The 20,792-nt window shown below is 38.3% G+C and overlaps 1 protein-coding gene across 2 annotated transcripts; it reads left to right on the forward strand.

Moving 5' to 3' along the window:
- The first annotated feature begins 682 nt into the window (after positions 1 to 682).
- On the forward strand, positions 683 to 19,647 carry LONRF1 (LON peptidase N-terminal domain and ring finger 1). Of its 2 annotated transcripts, XM_081332972.1 has the most exons (12): positions 683 to 1,181; positions 5,322 to 5,440; positions 9,005 to 9,127; positions 9,688 to 9,840; positions 10,114 to 10,267; positions 10,405 to 10,501; positions 11,571 to 11,685; positions 13,062 to 13,183; positions 13,717 to 13,875; positions 13,960 to 14,122; positions 17,136 to 17,288; positions 17,722 to 19,647. In XM_081332972.1, exons 1-12 carry the CDS (start codon positions 803 to 805, stop codon positions 17,878 to 17,880), a joined length of 1,896 nt encoding a protein of 631 aa, XP_081189098.1. In that variant the 5' UTR covers positions 683 to 802; the 3' UTR covers positions 17,881 to 19,647. The 2 variants fall into 2 exon arrangements, with proteins under 2 accessions (XP_081189098.1, XP_081189099.1); XM_081332973.1 differs by lacking the exon at positions 9,688 to 9,840.
- The last annotated feature ends 1,145 nt before the right edge of the window (positions 19,648 to 20,792 follow it).

Below are 20,792 nucleotides of genomic sequence, written 5' to 3' on the forward strand. Positions count from 1 at the left end.
GCCCCGCCCCACCCCGCTTCCCAACCGGCGAAGTCCTGAGCAAGCCTACGCACGTGGCCTTATTTTATCTTTGCCCCGCCCCCTCCCCTTTTCTTCCCTCGCGAAGAGCCAATCGAAAGTAAAGCCTGCGTAGAAAGTCAGATGACGCGCCGGGTGGTGGTGGTGGTGGGTTGTTTTTTCCCCCCCTTCGTTTTTGTTTTGTTTTTTCAACGGCATGGAGGCGGGGCTTCGCTTTGGGGGTGGGGTTGGTCTCGCGCTGGCTTAAGGAGAAGGCGGGGTGGGAGGTGTACGAAGCAGGGGTCTTCAAACCTGGCCCTTTGATGACTTGTGGACTTCAACTCCCAGAATTCCTCAGCCAGCATCATGACTGGCTGAGGAATTCTGGGAGTTGAAGTCCACAAGTCATCAAAGGGCCAAGTTTGAAGACCCCCTGCGAGTAAACGGAGTCGAGAGAGAGAGAGAGAGAGCGCGAGAGAGAGCTTTTTTTAAAAAAAAAAAAAAGGGGGGAGAGAGAGAGAGGAAGGGGCGGGAAAGAGCGAGGAGGAGAAGCCGCGCGCCTAACGGCTACTAACGACGCAAAGCGCAAGCGCCGAAAAAGGGGGAGGGGAAAGGGGAAAGAGGAGGAAAGAGACGGACACGCCCCCAAGCTCGACGGCCGTCCCATTCCCGCCCAGAGCGCGAGGCGAGCGGCGGCTGCTGTGGGAGCCTGACGTACCTCCCTTTGCCCCCCCCCCGCCGCCGCCCCTCAACACCCCACTATTCCCGTCTCCGTGCCGGCAGAAGAAACCCGGGTGGAGAAGAAATGGCGTCCTCTCCGGTAGCGGCGAGTGCCGGGACGGCTCTCGACCTGCCTGGGGGACGGCCGTCTCGGCTGGCGGGGCAACTGCCGGCGGAGCTCTTCCGTTGCCGGGGCTGCCTCAGCTTCCTGGGCGAGCCGGTGACGGCGCCGTGCGGGCACACCTCCTGCCGCCGCTGCCTCCGCGAGAGGCTTCACGCCCGTTGCCGCCACTGCGGGGAGCCGCTGGCCGGCAGTTCGGTCGCCGTGGTGCTGGCTCGTTTGGCGGAGAAGTGGTTCCCGGCGGAGTGCGCCAGGGCTCGGACGTGGCGCCGGCTGGCCGATTTGCTCAAGCAGGGGCGGCCCCGCGAGGCTCGGGAAGCCGCCGAGCAGGCGCTCCGAAAGGGTAAGAAGGAGGGAGACTTGCCTTTAACTCTCATTCTCTCTCTCTCTCTCTCTCTCTCTCACACACACACACACACACACGGCCCTTTTGCCTAAAACGCGTGGCGAGTCAGATGGTGGCTTGAGTTTGGCCGTCTGAAGGGGTCTCTCTTTCAATACATACATGCATGCATACACACACACACACACACACACACGAGACCCGGTTGCCTAAAAGGCGTGGCGAGTCAGATGGTGGCTTGAGTTTGGTCGTCTGAAGGGGTCTCTCTTTTAATACATTCATACACACACACACACACACACACACGAGAGACCCGGTTGCCTAAAAGGCGTGGCGAGTCAGATGGTGGCTTCAGTTTGGTCGTCTGAAGGGGTCTGTCTTTTAATACATACATACACACATACAAACACACACACACACACACACACACGGCCCTTTTGCCTAAAACGCGTGGCGAGTCAGATAGTGGCTTGAGTTTGGCTGTCTGAAGGGGTCTCTCCTTTCATACATACATACATACACACACATACACACCCGGCCCGGTTGCCTAAAAGGCGTGGCGAGTCAGATGGTGGCTTGAGTTTGGCCGTCTGAAGGGGTCTCTCTTTTAATACATACATACATGCATACACACACACACACACACACACACACACACACACACGAGACCCGGTTGCCTAAAAGGCGTGGCGAGTCAGATGGTGGCTTGAGTTTGGTCGTCTGAAGGGGTCTCTCTTTTAATACATTCATACACACACACACACACACACACACACACACACACACACGAGAGACCCAGTTGCCTAAAAGGCGTGGCTTGAGTTTGGCCGTCTGAAGGGGTCTCTCCTTTCATACATACATACATACATACATACACACACACACACGAGAGACCCGGTTGTCTAAAAGGCGTGGCGAGTCAGATGGTGGCTTCAGTTTGGTCGTCTGAAGGGGTCTGTCTTTTAATACATACATACACACATACAAACACACACACACACACACACACACACGGCCCTTTTGCCTAAAACGCGTGGCGAGTCAGATAGTGGCTTGAGTTTGGCTGTCTGAAGGGGTCTCTCCTTTCATACATACATACATACACACACACACATACACACCCGGCCCGGTTGCCTAAAAGGCGTGGCGAGTCAGATGGTGGCTTGAGTTTGGCCGTCTGAAGGGGGGGGGGTCTCCCGTCCTGGGTTTCCTTGGCTTGAAGGGACCCGGCAGGTTGAAGAGCTTGCAAAGACGCAGCCTCGGGAGGCTTCGTCCCTGCGGTGACCCGGACGTTGCGGATCCTCGAGGTCCAGAGGATTCATCGGATTATGTTGTGTAATGAAATGCCTTCTCTGCTTCTGCTTCTTTTTTTTTTCCCTCTCTCTCTCTCCCCCTCCCTCCCTCCCTCCCTGCATTTGAAACTAGTTTTGCTAGTTTTTTAGTGAAAGTTATCTACAGTAAATCAAATTTATCTACGGTAAATCAAAATTTCATCCTTAGGGTTCTCAGACAACCGGCTGCTGTAGGGAAACGGAGGGTTTTAGATGGGAAGCGAATAAACCCACCGGATTTATTTATTTATTTTTCTCTCTCTCTCAATGTAAAGGATAGAAAGGGCTAATCATAATTTGCAGTGTTGGCAATAGCTCAGTTGTTTTAGGCTTGGCGGTATACAATTCTGCAGAAGGTGCAGAAGCTGGCACTCTTTATTCCCTTATAGGAACAGGTTGGGGAGGAAGTTTAGTTAGAGGCATTCTTGAAAGATGTTGCCTTGTTAGCTAATGCAGCAGCTAAGAGGCAGGTTACTTTGGGCCCTTAATTTTTTAGAGACGGGAAAACAGCCCTCATATTTCAAAAGTCATCTTCAGAGTTTATGCACGCTAAGGAAATCTTTAGAGGGACAAGCTCATATTTTTTAGGTTAATGGCTTGAAAATGTTTTCATGCACCTGTTTGGAGAATTATGGACCTAGTCATTTTAGGAAAAGGAAGAATTGCATGCAGCCTCCTTCAAGGGTTAAGATAATTCACCTGGTTCTCGTTGCATAAGGAAATGTGGGCGTGGAAGGGGAAATATTGTATAATATTAGTGATACCATAGCTAGGCAGGTAGGGCTTTCACAACACCTTGCTGCAAAAAGACTTGTATATACCAGGGTTAAGAGATTAGTGTAATTTAGTTAGCACCTTAGCGCATTCTTAACTAGTATGTACTTACAGTGCAATGTGAAAAATATAAAGGATAGTTAAATTATATTGCTTTATTTCCTTATGCATGTGGACTGGTAGCCATCATGACACACTAAATTTGTCCAATTGTTTTTCTGGTAATTTCTCATACTACAGATTATGTGCACACACATATGTAAAAAATACTTATTCTTTATTAATATTGTTCAGTTTTTATTTTGTACATAAGATTCTATGAGCTTCAGGTTGCAATTTTCTAAAATGAAAGCATGCAGGAAAAGAAACTAACCAGTTTAGCATAGTTTCAAACTTGAAATTTGAAACCAGATTTCTTCATGTTGAGGGAAAGATCTTTTACACTTGATCATTTTGTCAAGGAATTCATTTAATATATACGAATTGCAAAGCATTAATAAACATTCAATTCTGGGCATTTATATGTCTTACAAAGGATGATTCGGCGTGTCTGATACAATTGTTAGATAATGAGGTGTGGAAATAGCTGCAGCAAAAGTCTGCAGTCCTGACTTAATATGCATAGAGCAGAGTAGCAGTAAACTAATGCAAAAGCACAGTCAGGGGTCCCCAACCCCTGGTCCGTGGACCAGCACCGTTCCGCAGCATGCCAGCAAGCGGGCCGGACAAACAAGCAAAGCTCCATCCTCGTGATACAGGCAGTATTCAAAACCATACCCCCTCTGGTCCACGGAAAAACCTTTCTCCATTGCACCAGTCCCTGGTGCCCAAAAGGTTGGGGACCTCTGCTATAAGTTATTTATGTAAAAGTTTAATACAATAGAATATAAAAATGCGCCTTGTTTATATAATCTAGCATAAGACTTTATTAACAGAAGTTATAAACACCAGGTCTTAAGAGATCAGTTATAAGGGACTTCAGCTATACTTGTTTTAAATACTTTTTCTTACTGTGCATTAACAAATTTTATAAAATATTTGGAAAGCATCTGTAGCGATAACTTTTTAAAAATATTTAGATTCCAAATGTGAGCAATAAAGCCTTATGACAGTTTTAAAAATTGCTGCAAGTTATTGACTAAAATTGTGTTACCAAGACAGCAATTATATAATTTTGGTGTGCTGCCTTAGATACAATTATAGCATGGTTCTTTCCTAACTTACTTCCCTGCCTTTAAGCAAAGGGCCTTTAAAATGAAGATTAGTAAACCCTTAATCAAAAGTTGCATTGATTTTGGTTGTTCTTTTTTTGTATTTTTAAGTAATTGTTTTATGGAACTATCAGTTACAAAATGTACTGCTGAAAAAAACCCTAAAAGCATTGAATTATGCTCTTTGCTTTTTGGCACATTAAGAAATATATTTACATAAGATCTTATGTAAATTACATGAGAAACTATTTAAATCAAGGTATTGCTATTTAGGTATGTTAAAATTTATGAAGCCATATGTGGACCTAAACTCTGTTGTACTTTCAGAATTATATTACAGCTGACCTAAAGTGGTATTGAAATAGCTTTCATAAATTTCTTGTCAACATATATACAATATTTAATTATGCTACCTTCTTTAGTACAGATAGTTGTCAAAATGTTGGTAATCTATCTACTTCAATCATAGAGGCATTTTCCCGCATGATTATCTTACCATTTGAATATCTGTTTTCTAGGTTTATATTACTTTTTATTATTTTTCCTCACAGGTGCAAGGCTGCTTTTCAGATCAATCAAATGTTGATCCAGTGGGTGTGATAGGGATTGTCACCCAAGCCTGAGATCATGGGCTAAGAGAGAGAAGTCACGTAGCCTAAGGCGGGACTAGAACTCACTGTCTCCTGGTTTATAACGGGGTGCCTTAACTACTAGATCAAATTAGCTCTCTATGTTTATATTACACACTGTATGCTGTTTAAATTACAGAGTTTTACAATTGGGTTCAGTGAACCGCATTCTAAATATGTGTGTATTTCTTTTAGATCCCGGTGATTTAATGTTAAGAATTTACAGAGCTGAATCTTATGCTAGTCTCCAGGAATTTAAATCTGCGCTAGATGAACTGAATGCTGTTACTGCTAAAATGCCAAATTGGCCTGAGGTAAGAATAAACCCAAAATGAAGTTACTTATTTAACATAGGTTTCTTATTTTTCATAATGTATCTGAGAGGCCAACATAAGAAATGAAAAATTATGCCCAAAAGTATTTCTGGTTTGGTTTTGTTTGGGATTTTTTAATTTGTTTTTTTAAAGTAAGTATAGTGCATATTTCTTGGAAAATATCTGTATCATTGCTGCCATTCTATAGGATGCAAAAAACATGGCCCAGTATGGGTTTCAAACTTTTTCAGGCTGCAGGGATCTGCAGCTTAAAAGGGGGGGGAAAGAATTCCCAGAGCCCCTCATCAAAGTTCTAGTGACGAAAATGGCTGTATTTAAATCAGCTTTTTTTTTCAACCTGTAGCCTCTCATGGAATTTCATCAAGGGCTCCAGGATTTTGTGTTTGTTTGTTTAATATACAGGTCCCTGCAGCCTGAAAAAAAATTGAAACCCATACTCTTGGCAACATTGTCTGGGGTCCTACAGAATTATGGCAATGATACAAATCTTTTACAGGTTAGATAATGAAATAATATAATCAGATAATCAAGTAGACTAAATCAGCAATGGAAAATAACACGGGAGCAGGGCGAAGGCTCCCCACTCAGAAGAAAGCCTTTGACTATATCCAACCCATGGATTAGAGAATCTGCCTCTTGTTCTGGAAGCAGTCGCAAGGGTGGTTGAAGTATCTGTAATCTGACTTGGTGGCTGATCATCCTTAAGTCTACAACGGAAGTGGCCAGTGTCCGGACATATTACAGGGAGTCCTTGACTTATGACCACAATTGGAACCAGAATTTCGATTGCCAAGCAAGGTGGTTAAGTGAGTTGGCCCAATTTTATGACTTTTTTGCCACAGTTGTTTGCTCCTCAGAAGCCAGCTAGCAATCACCACGATCCTGGGATGCTGCAACTATCGTAAATACATGCCTGTTACCAAGCTCTCAAATTTGGATTATGTGGCCATGGGGACGCTGTGGTGGTCCTTAAGTGTGAGGACTGGTCTTAACTCACTTGTTTTCAATATCATTGCGACTTTTGAAGAGTTGCTAAGCAAATAGGCGAGAACTACCTACATATAATGTCAAGTCAGTGTGCAGTATCTGGAAAATTCTGAGGTAAAGGATGTTTAAAATGTGTAGACTAGAAGTACTGTATTCTGTAGTGTAGTTTGGATTATTAAGAATATAAAGGTTTCCAAAGTTGAAAAATGCTGTGTAATTTGTGGTATGACATCTCCTTGTGGTAACCTCCCTGATAGTTACAAAAGCAATGAAGTGTTACGATTTGTACAGTAGTGGCCAAAATTGTGGAAACCTTTTTTGGGAAAAGTGTACAGTAAAAATGCCACCTTTGGTTAAGTTTCCACCAATTTTTCTTCTAATTTCTTTATAACTGTAGCCTTGTTCACTTAATATTACTATTTTACATCGCTTTCTGGGCAACCAGTCAACTCTTTGCACCATTACTTTAATTTTATTACATTTTACAAGCTCACTAAATGAAAGAACACAAAAAAACCCCAACCAACTTGATAGCGATCACATAGCACACTGACAGATGTCCTCCTCTCAGCTTCAATACATGACATCAATAACTGAATCCTACTGATCTGATTAGCTCATTGCCAAAACAAGATGACACCTGATTGGCTCTCTAAACACTCATGCTCATTGGCTACAATCAGATGAAGGAAAGCTACCTGATATCAGCCTAAGCAAGTTGTGCTTCCCTTTTCTGGATATTTGGCTATAACTTTTCATAGAATACAGTACAGATAATTGAACAAACTATGTTGCATTACATTCTTGATTAAATTATCTTTCCATTGATATATAATTTTATGGTACTACTCCAAAAAAAGTGATGTTATTAGCCATCAAACCTCAAAAATACACTTTTCCCAAAATGTTTCCACAATTTTGGCCACTACTGTGTATTATATTGGAAAATTCAAAAGGTCATGCTTTGACAGGAAACTTGTAAACATTCTGTTTCCTGTCTTTATAGGCTATATATTCTCATTTCATGGCAATAACAGGAATTTTAGTTGCTATGTCAGACACATCTGCCTGAAATGGTATGCAAAGGGCAGTTACATGTGGTCACAAACTGTTATATCTGATGTGAATGTACTTCTAAATTATGTATCCAAAATTTATACATATCACTATATGAAGAACTACAGTTTCATTTATCATGGAGAAAACCTGTGTTACTGTTCTGTACTGGAAAGAAAACATATACAGTTCAGATACAGAACGTTAGATCTACAGTATACAGCATATTTAGTTCCTGTTTCTGAAATGGCTGTCAATTGGTGTACTGGAAAGATCCACTAGTATTCCATGTGGTCAGGATTTAATGATCTTTCATAAGACAAAACTTATATCGTTGCTGTACCTTATTTATAAATTGTGGATGAAACCAACAGAGAAACCAAACATGTTAAAAACTGCATTATTAAATGGATGCAGAGTTTCAATATAATAATTGATATGCAGCAGTGAAAATTTCATTGGAAGAAAAAAAAATTACCCTAAATCTTATACTTAAGACAGCACTTATGTAAGATGGTATATTTTTCTGGTACTGGATTGATAAAATGGAGAGTTCATTTTCAAAAATTGTTGGAAATTAATGGCTATGTTGAATTGTTTTGCTGTAGCTGCTGGCAATGAAGTTAAAGCTCAACAATTTGGGGAATTATTTTTAATAAAATAAATTTAAGAAGCTCAATTTCCAACATGCTAATTTTAAAATAAATAACACTAAACCTGATATTCAAACAAAATGTACCAAGTTTATATGTAGTAAATATTGTAATGATACTGTAAGTTTCTTATTGGAACCCAGTTTCTTCTTCAGAAAAATGCTAATTAAGCCCTGTGAGTATACTATAATATCCAGAATAAATTTGTATTACAAATGTAAATCCGATACAGAATTTAATTCAAGTTGGAAACCATTTGGGGGTAATAACTATATACAGCTTGTATCACATCTGAAATTTTGGTTTCACTGTAAAGTCTTCAATTACTTGGATAGAAAGCACTGTAATACTTAATCTCATTTTTTAAAAAAAATTCTCTGCATTAATTATATTAATGTTACTTGGATTGTCACAGTGATTTGTAATTTTTAAAACAATATAGTATAATCTGTTATTAAAAACTAATCAATGAAATATTTAAAATGTAATACTATTATTCTTGTGTATTCACTGTTTATCCACTTTATGCTTTATTTTCCTTCTTACCTTTTCTTAAAATGCTTAATAAAATAAAGCAGATGTAATCATATATTTTAAAACTGCACCAAAATATTTCCTTTATAAGTAATGTAGTATATTATTGTTTTCCGTTAGCTTCATGTCTGTATGGTTTATTTTAGTTCTAGTTTTAACCTCAGGGAATCTACCAATGTTTTTAAAAACAAGCTTAAACCTACTAACAGGCAGTAATAGGAGTTTCAGTAAAAGCATGCTTGGGATTAGGTTTGTACAGCAAATTCAATCACAATAAATGTGTCCTATATTAATACATAAAATCATCTTGCAGGTATATTTCAGAAGAGCAACAATACTTAATAACGCTGGTTCTGCAGAAGACGCCTTAAAAGTCTTTCTTCATTGCCTATCCCTTGACGAAGGATTTGTTTTAGCAAAAGTAGAAGCAAAAAAGGTACTTAAACATTCTTATAATAGCTTTTCTGGTCAGACTTATTTTTGTTTAAGAAATTAGATTGGAAAGGAAGCAGACTGATAATAATAATAAAACAGAGATTTTCATGCTGTTGAGATAGGGAATAGTATAAGGGGGGAAAATTTTGTAAGAGTCCAAGAAATGTATTTAGGCTACCAAAAACCAGTATTTATGCCATCAAAGCCCTCTGACAAAATCTAGGAATTAAATTATCTGTATCACACAATAGACTTTAGGAGTTACATGAGGACCATAGAATAATGTTATGCAACTACTGCTTTCATTTTAATCCATGTTACAGATAACTACTATTCAAACCAAATGTCATCAGAAAATTCTAACTATAAAACTATGTGTGGTTTCAAAGCAGTAGAGTAACATTAGGATAAATAATTGTTGGTTAATTTGAGACTTCTTTCAGATTGTAGGAGAATGATGAGCTATTGTCTAAATATTGGGATCATATTAAAGAAATCTATTTATGTTACATACGAAGTGTAATAGTCATTATATTTTATTCCTTAATGTCAATTTTATAGATATTGCGTAATTTGCTGTCACCAGAAAACATTAGTGAGAGGTTGAAAGAATCTGCTTTAAATACTTCGTATGTTCGAAGTAAACAACTTAAACACAGCTCTGCATTTGAAATGGAAGAGTCTTGTGATTGTTTACAGCTCACCCCAGTGTCAGTAAGTAAATATTCTCATGCAAAATAATTAGGAAGATCGCTGGAAGCAGTTTCAGATGTGCATTCCACATATCTGTTTGTGTCTTGAAAATGTTTTAATGCTGATGAACTGAAGTTCAGTGTGTCAGTTAATTAAAATGGTCAGTATATAAGTTCAATAAATAAAGAAGAATACTGAAAACAGAATCTGCTAGTGGAATATTAGTTTATATTTCATTATAAAAAATGTAGAGGATAGGTTGAATTTTGTTGTTTTTTTAATCTTTTCTGATAGGTGTTAGAAGTGCCACAAGTTACATTAGACACTGTTGGAGGAAGTTTGCAACGTGCCCAGTCTGCAAATTCTCTTGATTCAATAGAAAAAGATGCCAAAGACGATGTATTAAAAAGAGTATCTTCTGAACCATGGCTTTCTGGCCAAGAGAAAGGTACTTATTTTAAAAGGAAGTTGCCCTTTTCCAAACAAAATGCTACTATTTATGAAGATGGAAACAAGAAAACAAATATTTGGTCATGTGTATTGTTTTTATGAGTTATGCACTATTTCATGTTTTAATTTGTTTAGAAACTCCAAAAGGGAATGCTACCTTTTCAATCACTTGTGGAATAGTTCCAGAAAATTTGGTTGATGTAACAGACTTTGAATGCTCATTGTGTTTGAGGTAATACAGTCTGATTTCAACATTTATGATCTTTTTATCATACTATAGCATTATCTTAAAGGAAGCTTTAATATTAAACTCAATGCACAGAAGCTGCTAAACTCATTTCTTTACGGAAATGTGCTCATGATTTGTTCTAAATCCCTTAATAAGACTGCAAAATAAGGTGAGGTCTCAGGCTATTTAAATAAGCCCTAATTAGACTTCTTTAAAATTAGCTTATTGTCGGACTGGGTGGCCTCAGAGATAATTCTTTGGTAGCATTAGGAGTCTTTCAGAACGACACTCATAAATAATACTAGCATACTCTCCATTTTAGCTTGAAATGAAAGAAAATTGCCTTAATACATCTATAAATGTTTCCTGTTTCTGGCTTCCATTGCTGGAGAGCCAGTTTGGGATAGTGGTTGAGGCATCAGGCTAGAAATTGCGCAGTGGCAAATCACTTCTGAATTCTTACTAAGAGAACTGGAGGGGCTTGTTTGTACAGGGAGCCTCCAGGAATTGACGCTGACTCAGGGCACAAATAAAGAAAAATATAATAAACTAAAATTGCCAGTTGAAATGTTCCCTGTCTCTAACTTACTAATAAATGCAGGTTGTCCTCGACTTACAACAGTTGGTTTAGTGACCATCCAAAGTTACGACAGCACTGAATAAAGTAACTTGGGATCAGTTTTCACACAACTGTTGCAGTTGTGATCAAAATGCTGATGCTTGACAGCTGACTCATATTTAGGAGGGTTGCACTGTCCCCGGTTCGCCTTTTGTGATCTTCTGACAAGTAAAGTCAGTGGGGAAGCCAGATTTGACTTCACAACGATGTGGCTAACTTAAGAAATGTAGTGATTTGCTTAACAACTATGGCAAGGAAGGTCGTAAAATGGGGACAAAACTCACTTAGCAAATGCCTCGCTTAGCAAAAGCAATGTCGGGCTCAATGGTGGTGATAACTGGAGGACTACCTTTACTAACAGTTTTTGTGTGCGTCCTTCAAGTTACTTTCTTCTGCTTCATTGGTATTTGCATCTTAATGATAATTCACTAAAACTTGCAACCTTTCTTTCAGGCTTTTCCTTCATCCTGTGACAACACCCTGTGGCCATACATTCTGCAAGAACTGTTTACAACGCTGTTTGGACCATGCTCCAGAATGTCCCCTCTGTAAAGAAAACTTAAAAGAGGTAATGCTTCTTTAGGAACATTTATATAAGAGGCTTCCGTCATAAAGCAAGGTTTGAATCAAAAGCTGAAAAACACTGGTGGAACTGCAATAACTTTTTGTTCTGTGAATGGAAATGGCTTCTATTTGCAACATTTCCCTCTTAAAAATGCAAGAAAGGCTGCAGAGTAATGTTAAAAAAGCCCTTATTCCTGACCTTTTATCAAGATCTCGTAGTATTTTAAGAATCTCCCATATCGGTTTTAACACGTAAGAATTTTATTGCAGTTATTATTTTAAATATATAAAAATGAGTAACTGCGTAGTACAATATCATTGATTTTTAGTTATGAACTGACTGACGTCTTTTTCATAAAATTGGGGAACTACTAGCAAGAGTTAACATCATGGGAACATTTCATTAAAATAGATTATATCCTATTTCCAGCTAATGCCAGTGTTGCTTAATTCAGACCTTGCTTGAGCACTGTGTATTACTATGCAGTGGTGCATGTATAGTAAAAGCAAGTGCCTAGGAACATACAGGTACAACGAACCCAACCCGCCCTCCAAACATTAAAAGAATTAGTGCTTGGCTGCAGGACTTGCATGCATACACATAAAGCAGGCATGTCAAACTCGCGACATCCCATGATGTCGCGCGACGTATCGTGACTTTTTCCCCATTGCCGGCAATGGGGAGGGCGCGGTTTCGTCGTGATGCATCCAGCCCGCGGGCCGGCAGTTTGACATGCCTGCCATAAAGGAATAATTTGCCTCAGAAGGAATGATAGTTTGCCAGTACCGTTCTATTTCTGACAGCATCTGACGTTTGTTATGGACCACCACTGTTGCTATTCTTTCTTACATGCAAGAGCTGTTTATATATGCAAGCCCTGGGCACCAGAACAGACTTTTTGACAAGTGAAAGAGGAGACACAATGATGGCTATTTTTGTGAATTTCTAAAAACAGGGCAAGGAAAGTGTTGGACCATGAGTTTCTCGATTGCAAAACTAGTCAGGTGAAAGGACACTTAATGCTTAGGAGACACCCACACCCACAGTGAAAATTCACACTCTGTCATGTATCATTACACTGAAGTTCAGTATGGTCAGCTGTTTTCGGCTTAATTCTTTGAAACTGAACTAGAGTTAGAATTCTTTATTGGCCAAGTGTAATTGGACACACAACTTTGTCATAGTCATAGGATGCTAAATAAAAGCAATCAATGTAAATCATGAGATACAACAACAAAATAATAGTCGTAAGATGCTAAAGGAATAGGCAATAGGAAAGATACAATAGGAAAAATAGGAAATGATATGAAGCCAAAAAAGCCTGCAGTTTTTAATGTAAAAAAAATTATAATGGCTTAACAATTTTATCTTTCATTTAGTTTTTGGCACGTAGGGAATACAGCACTACACAGTTGCTAGAAGAACTAATAGTGAAGTATTTACCTACTGAATTATCCGAGAGAAAAAGAATTAATGACGAAGAAATAGCTGAACTTTCAAGGTATGTGTGTGTATGCATATGCTTTTGTATATAGTAAAGCTTCTTAACAGACATTTAGAACAAAGACTAAACTGGGAACAGTAATCATACAGAATATTATGTAAATCTTTGCTACAAAACCAAAGTGAAAAATTCTAGTAATTAAAAACGTCCATGTTCCATTTATGCAGTTAAGTGGAATAAGATTTTTTTAACACTCCTTATATTAATATTATGTTAACTGTAAGACTTTTGTTCAGTTACTGAAAGGGTTTGTAATGATATAAACATGCAGAAGACTATGCAGAAAATATCAATATGTATTTAATATGAAAAATAGTGCTATCTGTAACATTTCACAAGTTGAATGATAGTCCATTTTTTAGCCACAATTGTGCTTTGGGCTAGTGGTCCAGTCACTTTGAAGAGAATGCACAAGGATATAATGTAATGTTGGGGAAAGGATATTTCTGAGGAATGTGATATCTTGAGTTAAATCTTCCTGCGTGGGTAGAATTCTAAGTTTAACTTTATTTTCTGCATTCTGTTTGAAGTTTGACCAAGAATGTTCCTATCTTTGTTTGCACTTTGGCCTACCCAACTGTGCCTTGCCCCCTCCATGTGTTTGAACCAAGATATAGACTGATGATTCGAAGAAGTATAGAAACTGGAACAAAACAATTTGGGATGTGTGTACATGACCCCCAAAATGGGTAGGTTTATATTCAAAAATCACAAAATTAAAATGTCTAAAATATTTTTAAGCTGGCCATTGACCACAGTGCCCTTTCTTCTAGATTTGCAGATTATGGCTGCATGTTGTACATTAGAAATCTTGATTATCTGCCAGATGGACGATCTGTTGTTGATACAATTGGATTAAACAGATTCCGAGTTATTCGAAGAGGGATGAAGGATGGTTATTGCACTGCAGACATTGAGGATTTAGAAGATATAAAGGTACATAAAACATCTATTTTTGACTCTACAAGAAGACACCTTGAATATTGCAGCCCTAATCCAATGTGCAGCGTTTACTTAGCTTGATAGGAGGAGGGGAGAGATTCTTGCAATGAATGACAATATATAGAATTCCATTGAGATCCCATGGCTGAGGTGACTCAGCCATGAATAACTTGTGTGAAAGGCCTTTCAATCCAGGGTTCTTTTTATTTAAAAAAATTATAATAAAGAGAATTAGCATGCTGCAAAGTAAAGCGGCAGCCTGAGATGCTCTTATTTCTCAAAACGCTGCTTCATTTTTGTTGGGACCAAGTAGATTATTTAGATGTTCCTTAAGAAATCATGGAAAGAGATTCTATATAGATCATTCTTGGCTACAACAACCAGATCTTTCACCAATTTGAAACTGTACAGGTGGTTCTTGACTGATGACTACAGTTGAGCCCAACATTTTGTTGCTAAGCTAAGTGAGTAGTTAAATGAGTTGTGCCCCCATTTTCTGACCTATCTTGCTACATGAGACATGATGGAACAGTGGTTGGAATGCAGCATTGCAGGCTAATTCTGCCCACTGCCAGCAGTTCTATCCTCACAGGCTCAAGGTTGACTCAGCCTTCCATCCTTCCGAGGTCGGTAAAATGGAGACTCAAGATTGTTGGGGGCAATAGGCTGACTCAGTAAACTGCTTTGAGAGGGCTTGTAAAGCCCTGTGAAGTGGTATATAAGTGCTGTTGCTAATGTCACAGTTCTGAACCACTGCAGTTGTTAATTTAGTAACACGGTTGTTCCCCATTGACTTTGCTGGTCAGGTCACAAAAGGTGATCACATGATTCCGGGACCCTGCAACTGTCATAAATATATGCCAGTTGCCAAGTGCCTGAATTTTGATCATGTGACCATGTGCTGCAACAGTTGTAAGTGTGAAGAATGGTCATATGCCACTTTTTTCAGTGCTATTGTATCTTTGGTCATTAAATGTAAGTCGAGGACTACTTGTATTGTTAATTTTAGTAACACAACTTAATGTAGACTATAGAAACAGACACAGAGAGAGAGAGAGAGAAACAGTTCTTGAGTTATGATGGCAATTGGAACTGAAATTTCTATCGCTAAGAAATATCATAAATAGTAATATCACATTGTTTACGACAACCATTCCAGCAATCCTGGTTGCCATCATTGAACAAGGACCACTTGGGGTTTTAAGCAAGGATGTCACATGATTGTGACTACTTCCTCATTGACTTTGCTTGTGGGAAGCCAACAGAGAACATTGGAAATCACAATCATGTGAACCCAGTTCACTACAACATTGTGAGTCAGGTGTCAAGTGCTGTGATCATGGTTGTGGGGATGCTGGGAGAGCCAGAATTTTGAGGACAAGTCAGAAGGATCATTTGTTCAGCACCATCCCAGGTAAAATGAATGATTATAACCTGAGGACTTAACCTTTTCCAATGATACAGTGTTTCAAAATACAATAACTATTTAACTTAAAAAAAATAAGGTTCACATTTCTCTGGATGAAACTTTGTTGATGAGACAATGTTTCAACTTTAATACCACTTTTTTCACTTTAGAAAAATTGTGTAGGAGATACTCAGGCTTTTTGTTTTTTGTTTTTTGAATATTGTTCAAAATCAAATTTGTTTAAGGTTCAACTTAATTTGTGGACACCAATCCGGACCATTTATTATTACTACAAATAGCTAGTTCAGCTAGAAGATTGTTCTTCACATGGAACTGGTTACTTAGACCCTAGTTACAAATGAAGAAATTTGTTACTAGGTAGTCAAGTAACTAGTTCAATTTGAAGGATAATCTTCTAGCTGAATAGCTATTTGTAGTAATAATAAATGGTCCGGATTGGTCTTACATGATTAACTATAGCATTAATATTACATAAAATAGACATTCTGAATGTGATATATATATACTGCTCAAAAAAATAAAGGGAACACTTAAACAACACATTGTACTGTATTTAATAGTAGGATGTCTTGTGTTCCCTTTATTTTTTTGAGCAGCATATATATGGATATAAAAAGAGTCCTTTTGACATGTTCTTCCACCCAAATTTTTCAGTTCTTATTCTTTTAATGGGGAGTTAGATTCCTCTCCATTCTGTACAGTTTTACCTCAGGAATCCAGCTGAGGGGGTGTTTTGATTTAAAATTGGGTAATAGGTTCTTTTTAGCGGGTCATCACAGACCCTTCACTATTCTTAGAAATTAAAAGTAATGGCCATTTGTACTGGCTGATGCTTTGCCATTAAATTTATTCATCTGCCTGTAAAAAAAGTCAAAAATATGCAAGAATGGTAGATGGTGCTTTAAGCGTTATATGGAGATGTTAGCAAATAATTTTGGTGGGTTTTTTTTTGTTTTTTACTGGTAAAATGCAGTTTTTCACAGGCTGTATCTTCCATGAATCAATTTATAAGTGAAGCTACCGTACTTCCAAATTTTCTAAAAGTATATTCTGTCCTAAAAGTGTTATGGAATCCTGTTGTATTATATTATTCACTGTCGAATTCCTTTGTAGGCAAGACCTCTCTTTTTATGGTACTTTTATGCCTTTCCATTTATCTCCGCATGTTTTCATAATATAATCCTAGTGCACAGGAAACACAGACTCTCAGCTGCTCAACTGAATCTTGTCAGTCTTGTCAAACTGACACGTGGGTAAGGAGTTAACCGTGGCCCAGTAATGATTAACTGTTGCTAAGTTAATTCAGGAAAGGCATTCGGAAAGCAGTTGAGAAAGGAATAGTTGGAAAATACTGCTTAAGCCAATAGCTCATTCTCAGTTCTCAAAGCTTCGAATGATTTGACCGCACCAACTTTCTTTGTGATCCTACTTGCTGGTATTTTGAAGTGAGCTGCCTTGTAATTCATTCCCCCCCACCACCTTTCCATTTTTATGTTACCATGTTAGCTGTGTAGTTTGTATACAGTGTCATGGCTAAATTTTAATGTAGTGATTACACTATACTTTCTTGATGTGCAGGTTAAAGATGAAGGTGAGATGAGGAAACTCCAAGAGCTCCATAATATTGTTTACAACCAGGCTTGTAGCTGGTTTCAAAGCTTAAGAAATAAATTTCATAGCCAAATACTTCAGTACTTTGGTCCAATGCCAGAGAAGGAAGAAAACTTGCAGGTACTTAGTGACTATAGTATCGGACAATTGTTAGCGTGACCTTCGCTTGTTTTGCTAGTAAAAAGAATAATACAGTAACTAAATTAACAGCTTTAAGAATGGTGAGACAAAAAAAAAGGAAGTGCAAAAACCAGAGAGGCTGCATAACTGAAAAAATGAGGGGGGGAAAATCCAATCTGGATTAATTCTGACTTTAAAAGTTAGATCTGGAATGTTGCTGATTACATTTAGCCTAGAATTTTAAACATGCTTGTTTTTTTTAAGTGTGTTTAGTTATTTTACTTCTATATTTTGTGAAAGATAAGTATTTTTAGATTTAGGAAATATTTTTAAAACTCAATTACATAACCACACTATTACACTATTTTTGTCCTTAAATGCCCTAAGTTTTAATATTGTTTTATTTCCTTTTAATTTGGTTTCTTCTTTTTAGGAAACAGCTGATGGACCTGCGTGGTGTTGGTGGCTTCTAGCTGTTCTTCCTGTGGATCCTAAATATCAGCTTTCAGTACTTTCTATGAGGTCTTTGAGGGAACGTTTGATAAAAATTCAAGCTATATTGACCTATTTTTCCAGAGATCAGTCCAAATAATTAATTACCTGGACCTTAATAAAACAGTATGGCTGTAACTTCAGCTGATTGCACTTTTGAGAACTATTAGGAAAAATTTTCCTATATCAATAGTTGTTCAACTAGAAGGATGCCATTAATATTATACATACACAATCTAGCAGCAAAATATTTATTTGCACTATATACAAATGGAATGTATCCTATTGTCAAAAAATTTCCACCAAGTGGTGGAAAGTGCAAGATTTAAAATTTGTCAGTTCAAGTTTACAGTATTAAAGATGAATTCAGAAATCTTGCAAATCAGAAGTTGCCTCAGCTACAGCAGCACCTTGTTGCTATTTGCACAATTATTTAAATGTGTTGTCTTATTTGTAGAGCAAAGGTCTGTTTTAAGTATTTAATTGTAAATTTGGCACAATTTTTTGTGTGAAATTGTTACATGAATTTGGAGCCATGTTAAAGAACAGCTGAAAAATATTTCAAGAAGCTGTTGCCACTGTGACTGGGTTACCTATTTTATGAGACTAGAATCAGACATAGATGACTACTAGTGTTATGTTATTTGGAGTTAGTTAAAGGATTAAATGATCTATTCGCTATATAACAAAATAAAAGCAGGCATAGCAACACTGTTGGGCCCTGATGATGAAACTTTTTAACAGGCTTCATGGACTTCTGTTACGAGAGGAAAAATTAGAGGTCTCCTCTCCTGACCTTGGTTCTGTAAGTAATAATTTTTCTACATCTGTTCCATGACTGATGAAGCCTCCATATTTGAAGCATATGATAGTCAAGGGAGCCGTATGATTTGAGTAACTTAACTCCTCCTTGAATACTTCTCTAATGCTAAAAAGAGCAAAGGTTTAGGGGTACCAGGAGGATGTTTTCAGAGCCAGGTGTTTTTTTCCTCCAACTTTGGATGGAAAAATTCTGTATATCCAATACTTCCCGGACGCAGTAACAAAAAAATCCATTCTTGTATTTACACACATAATATCAAGTCTATTTACAAGGTCTTCATTTGGAAAAAAAAAATTTTTTAAATTGTTGCTGGGTCACTGTATTCTTCAATGCAAGTTGTTCATGTTTGGGAACTGCTGAAGTATGCTTTTTAAAAATAATTTCTGGAAAACAGAAATTTGAAATGCAGATTTCCATGCCTTACTCATAACAAATTGTACTGCAACACATAAGATGGCAGTGTGTTTGCTAATCGGTTCATTTTGTAGTGTCTCAAATGTCTGTCTTGATTGTGATTCATTTTATAAAGCTATTCGTTAAAAATCTTGCTTTTGCTAATATTTAATTTTCAATAAATCTAAAATTTATATTTTTCACTTGGATCAGAATCCTTAATATTTTTTGGGGGGGTTAGCATTAATGGGACGCGGTGGCTCAGTGGGTTAGGACGCTGAGGTTGTCGATCAGAAGGTCGGCAGTTTGGCGGGTTAAATCCCGAGTGCCGCACAACAGAGTGAGCGCCTGTTACTCATCCCAGCTTCTGCCAACCTAGCAGTTCGAAAGCACGTAAAAATGCAAGTAGAAAAATAGGGACCACCACAGTGGGAAGGTAACAGCGTTCCGTGCGCCTTTGGCGTCTAGTCATGCTGGCCGCATGACCACGGAAACATCCTCGGACAAGTGCTGGCTCTTCGGCTTTGAAACTGAGATGAGCACCGGCCCCTAGAGTCGGAAACAACTAGCATGCATGTGCGGGGGAACCTTTACCTTTACCTAGCATTTATAATACCTTCTAGAACTAGGTGAAAGTAGTTTCAATTACTTCAGCATGGCACTGAATTATTTTTGATGTGTCAAATAGTTTAGGATCTGACTAACACTAAATTATGTATTTTGGAAACTGTCTTTCAAATTAGGGATTATTAAAACTGGACATTAAACATACAAATTGTTCATGCCATCAAAATGAATGGTTTTGGAATAAATTTTTGGATGAAATCTAATGAAAAGGGGGCAGAATTATACACATACATCTATATATCTACATCTCCCACTTTTTTGACCAGGAGATTTTTTTTTTTTACACATGGAACAGCAGCATTGTAAGGTTGCTTGGCTGGCCCAACATAGCTGTATCTTCTCTGTCTTCCTCAGTTAGCCCAGCAGCTCAACAGTTGATGAGTGGAACAGCATATAATCCTACTAGAAATAAGTAGAATATCCGATGTAGTTATATGTAATATTGGATTGTTGAGTTTTGTATTATCTCGAAATAACATCTTCCCATTATAGGGTAAAGCTTAATGAAATCCAAGTCCAAGCCATATGCTTAAAAGTTGTGGCCAAATGAAAGATTGCACAAGCATTCGGTAGTTTTCCAGTGTGCATTTACGCAATGGAACACAGCCTGCCTCCTGAAGTCATGGATGCTTCATCACTAGATGTTTTCAAGCAAATAGCCAGCCATTTGTCTGCAAGAGTATAATACCTGCACCACGCAGGCAACTAGACTAGAAGACCTTTAATGTTCATTTCAACCTTCCAATTCCATGTAGGGATACAAGCGAATCTTAGGAAAGCTAAAGTAAAATAACAGGGAGGGGAGAAGCAATACATGGGCATAAAAATTGTCTCTGCATGAGGATAGGTGGTTGAGATAGAAACCAACTGGATACCTCTTTTTCAGTATATTGGTCTTGAAATTAAGCTTAAAATTCAATGCTGCCTTTGGTGTGATTTACTTTCAACTCATTTAAGTGATGGAGATGGTATATTCAGTTTGAAACTGATAAAACACGTCCACATGCTGCTCATAGTCAAAAATCAGGTCTGCACAACATATTGAGTGCAGGCTGCATACGGCTCACCAAGCAGCCTTAATGTGGCATGCCAGCATTTTTTGAAGTCAATAAATTCATCTTCACAGTTGCCAAGTTCATTGCCATCACTACTAGCCATCAAGCAGCTGA

This window comes from Vipera berus (assembly GCF_964194415.1).
Source record: "Vipera berus genome assembly, chromosome: 7".
NCBI classification, from domain to species: Eukaryota; Metazoa; Chordata; class Lepidosauria; order Squamata; family Viperidae; genus Vipera; species Vipera berus.

Excerpts from the sequence above, each read along its gene's own strand:
- LONRF1 (XM_081332972.1), top strand. The coding sequence starts at position 803 with ATGGCGTCCTCTCCGGTAGCGGCGAGTGCCGGGACGGCTCTCGACCTG. Across the intron at positions 1,182-5,321 it reads CGAGCAGGCGCTCCGAAAGG|ATCCCGGTGATTTAATGTTA; the intron begins GTAAGAAGGAGG and ends TATTTCTTTTAG. Across the intron at positions 11,686-13,061 it reads GTAAAGAAAACTTAAAAGAG|TTTTTGGCACGTAGGGAATA; the intron begins GTAATGCTTCTT and ends TCTTTCATTTAG.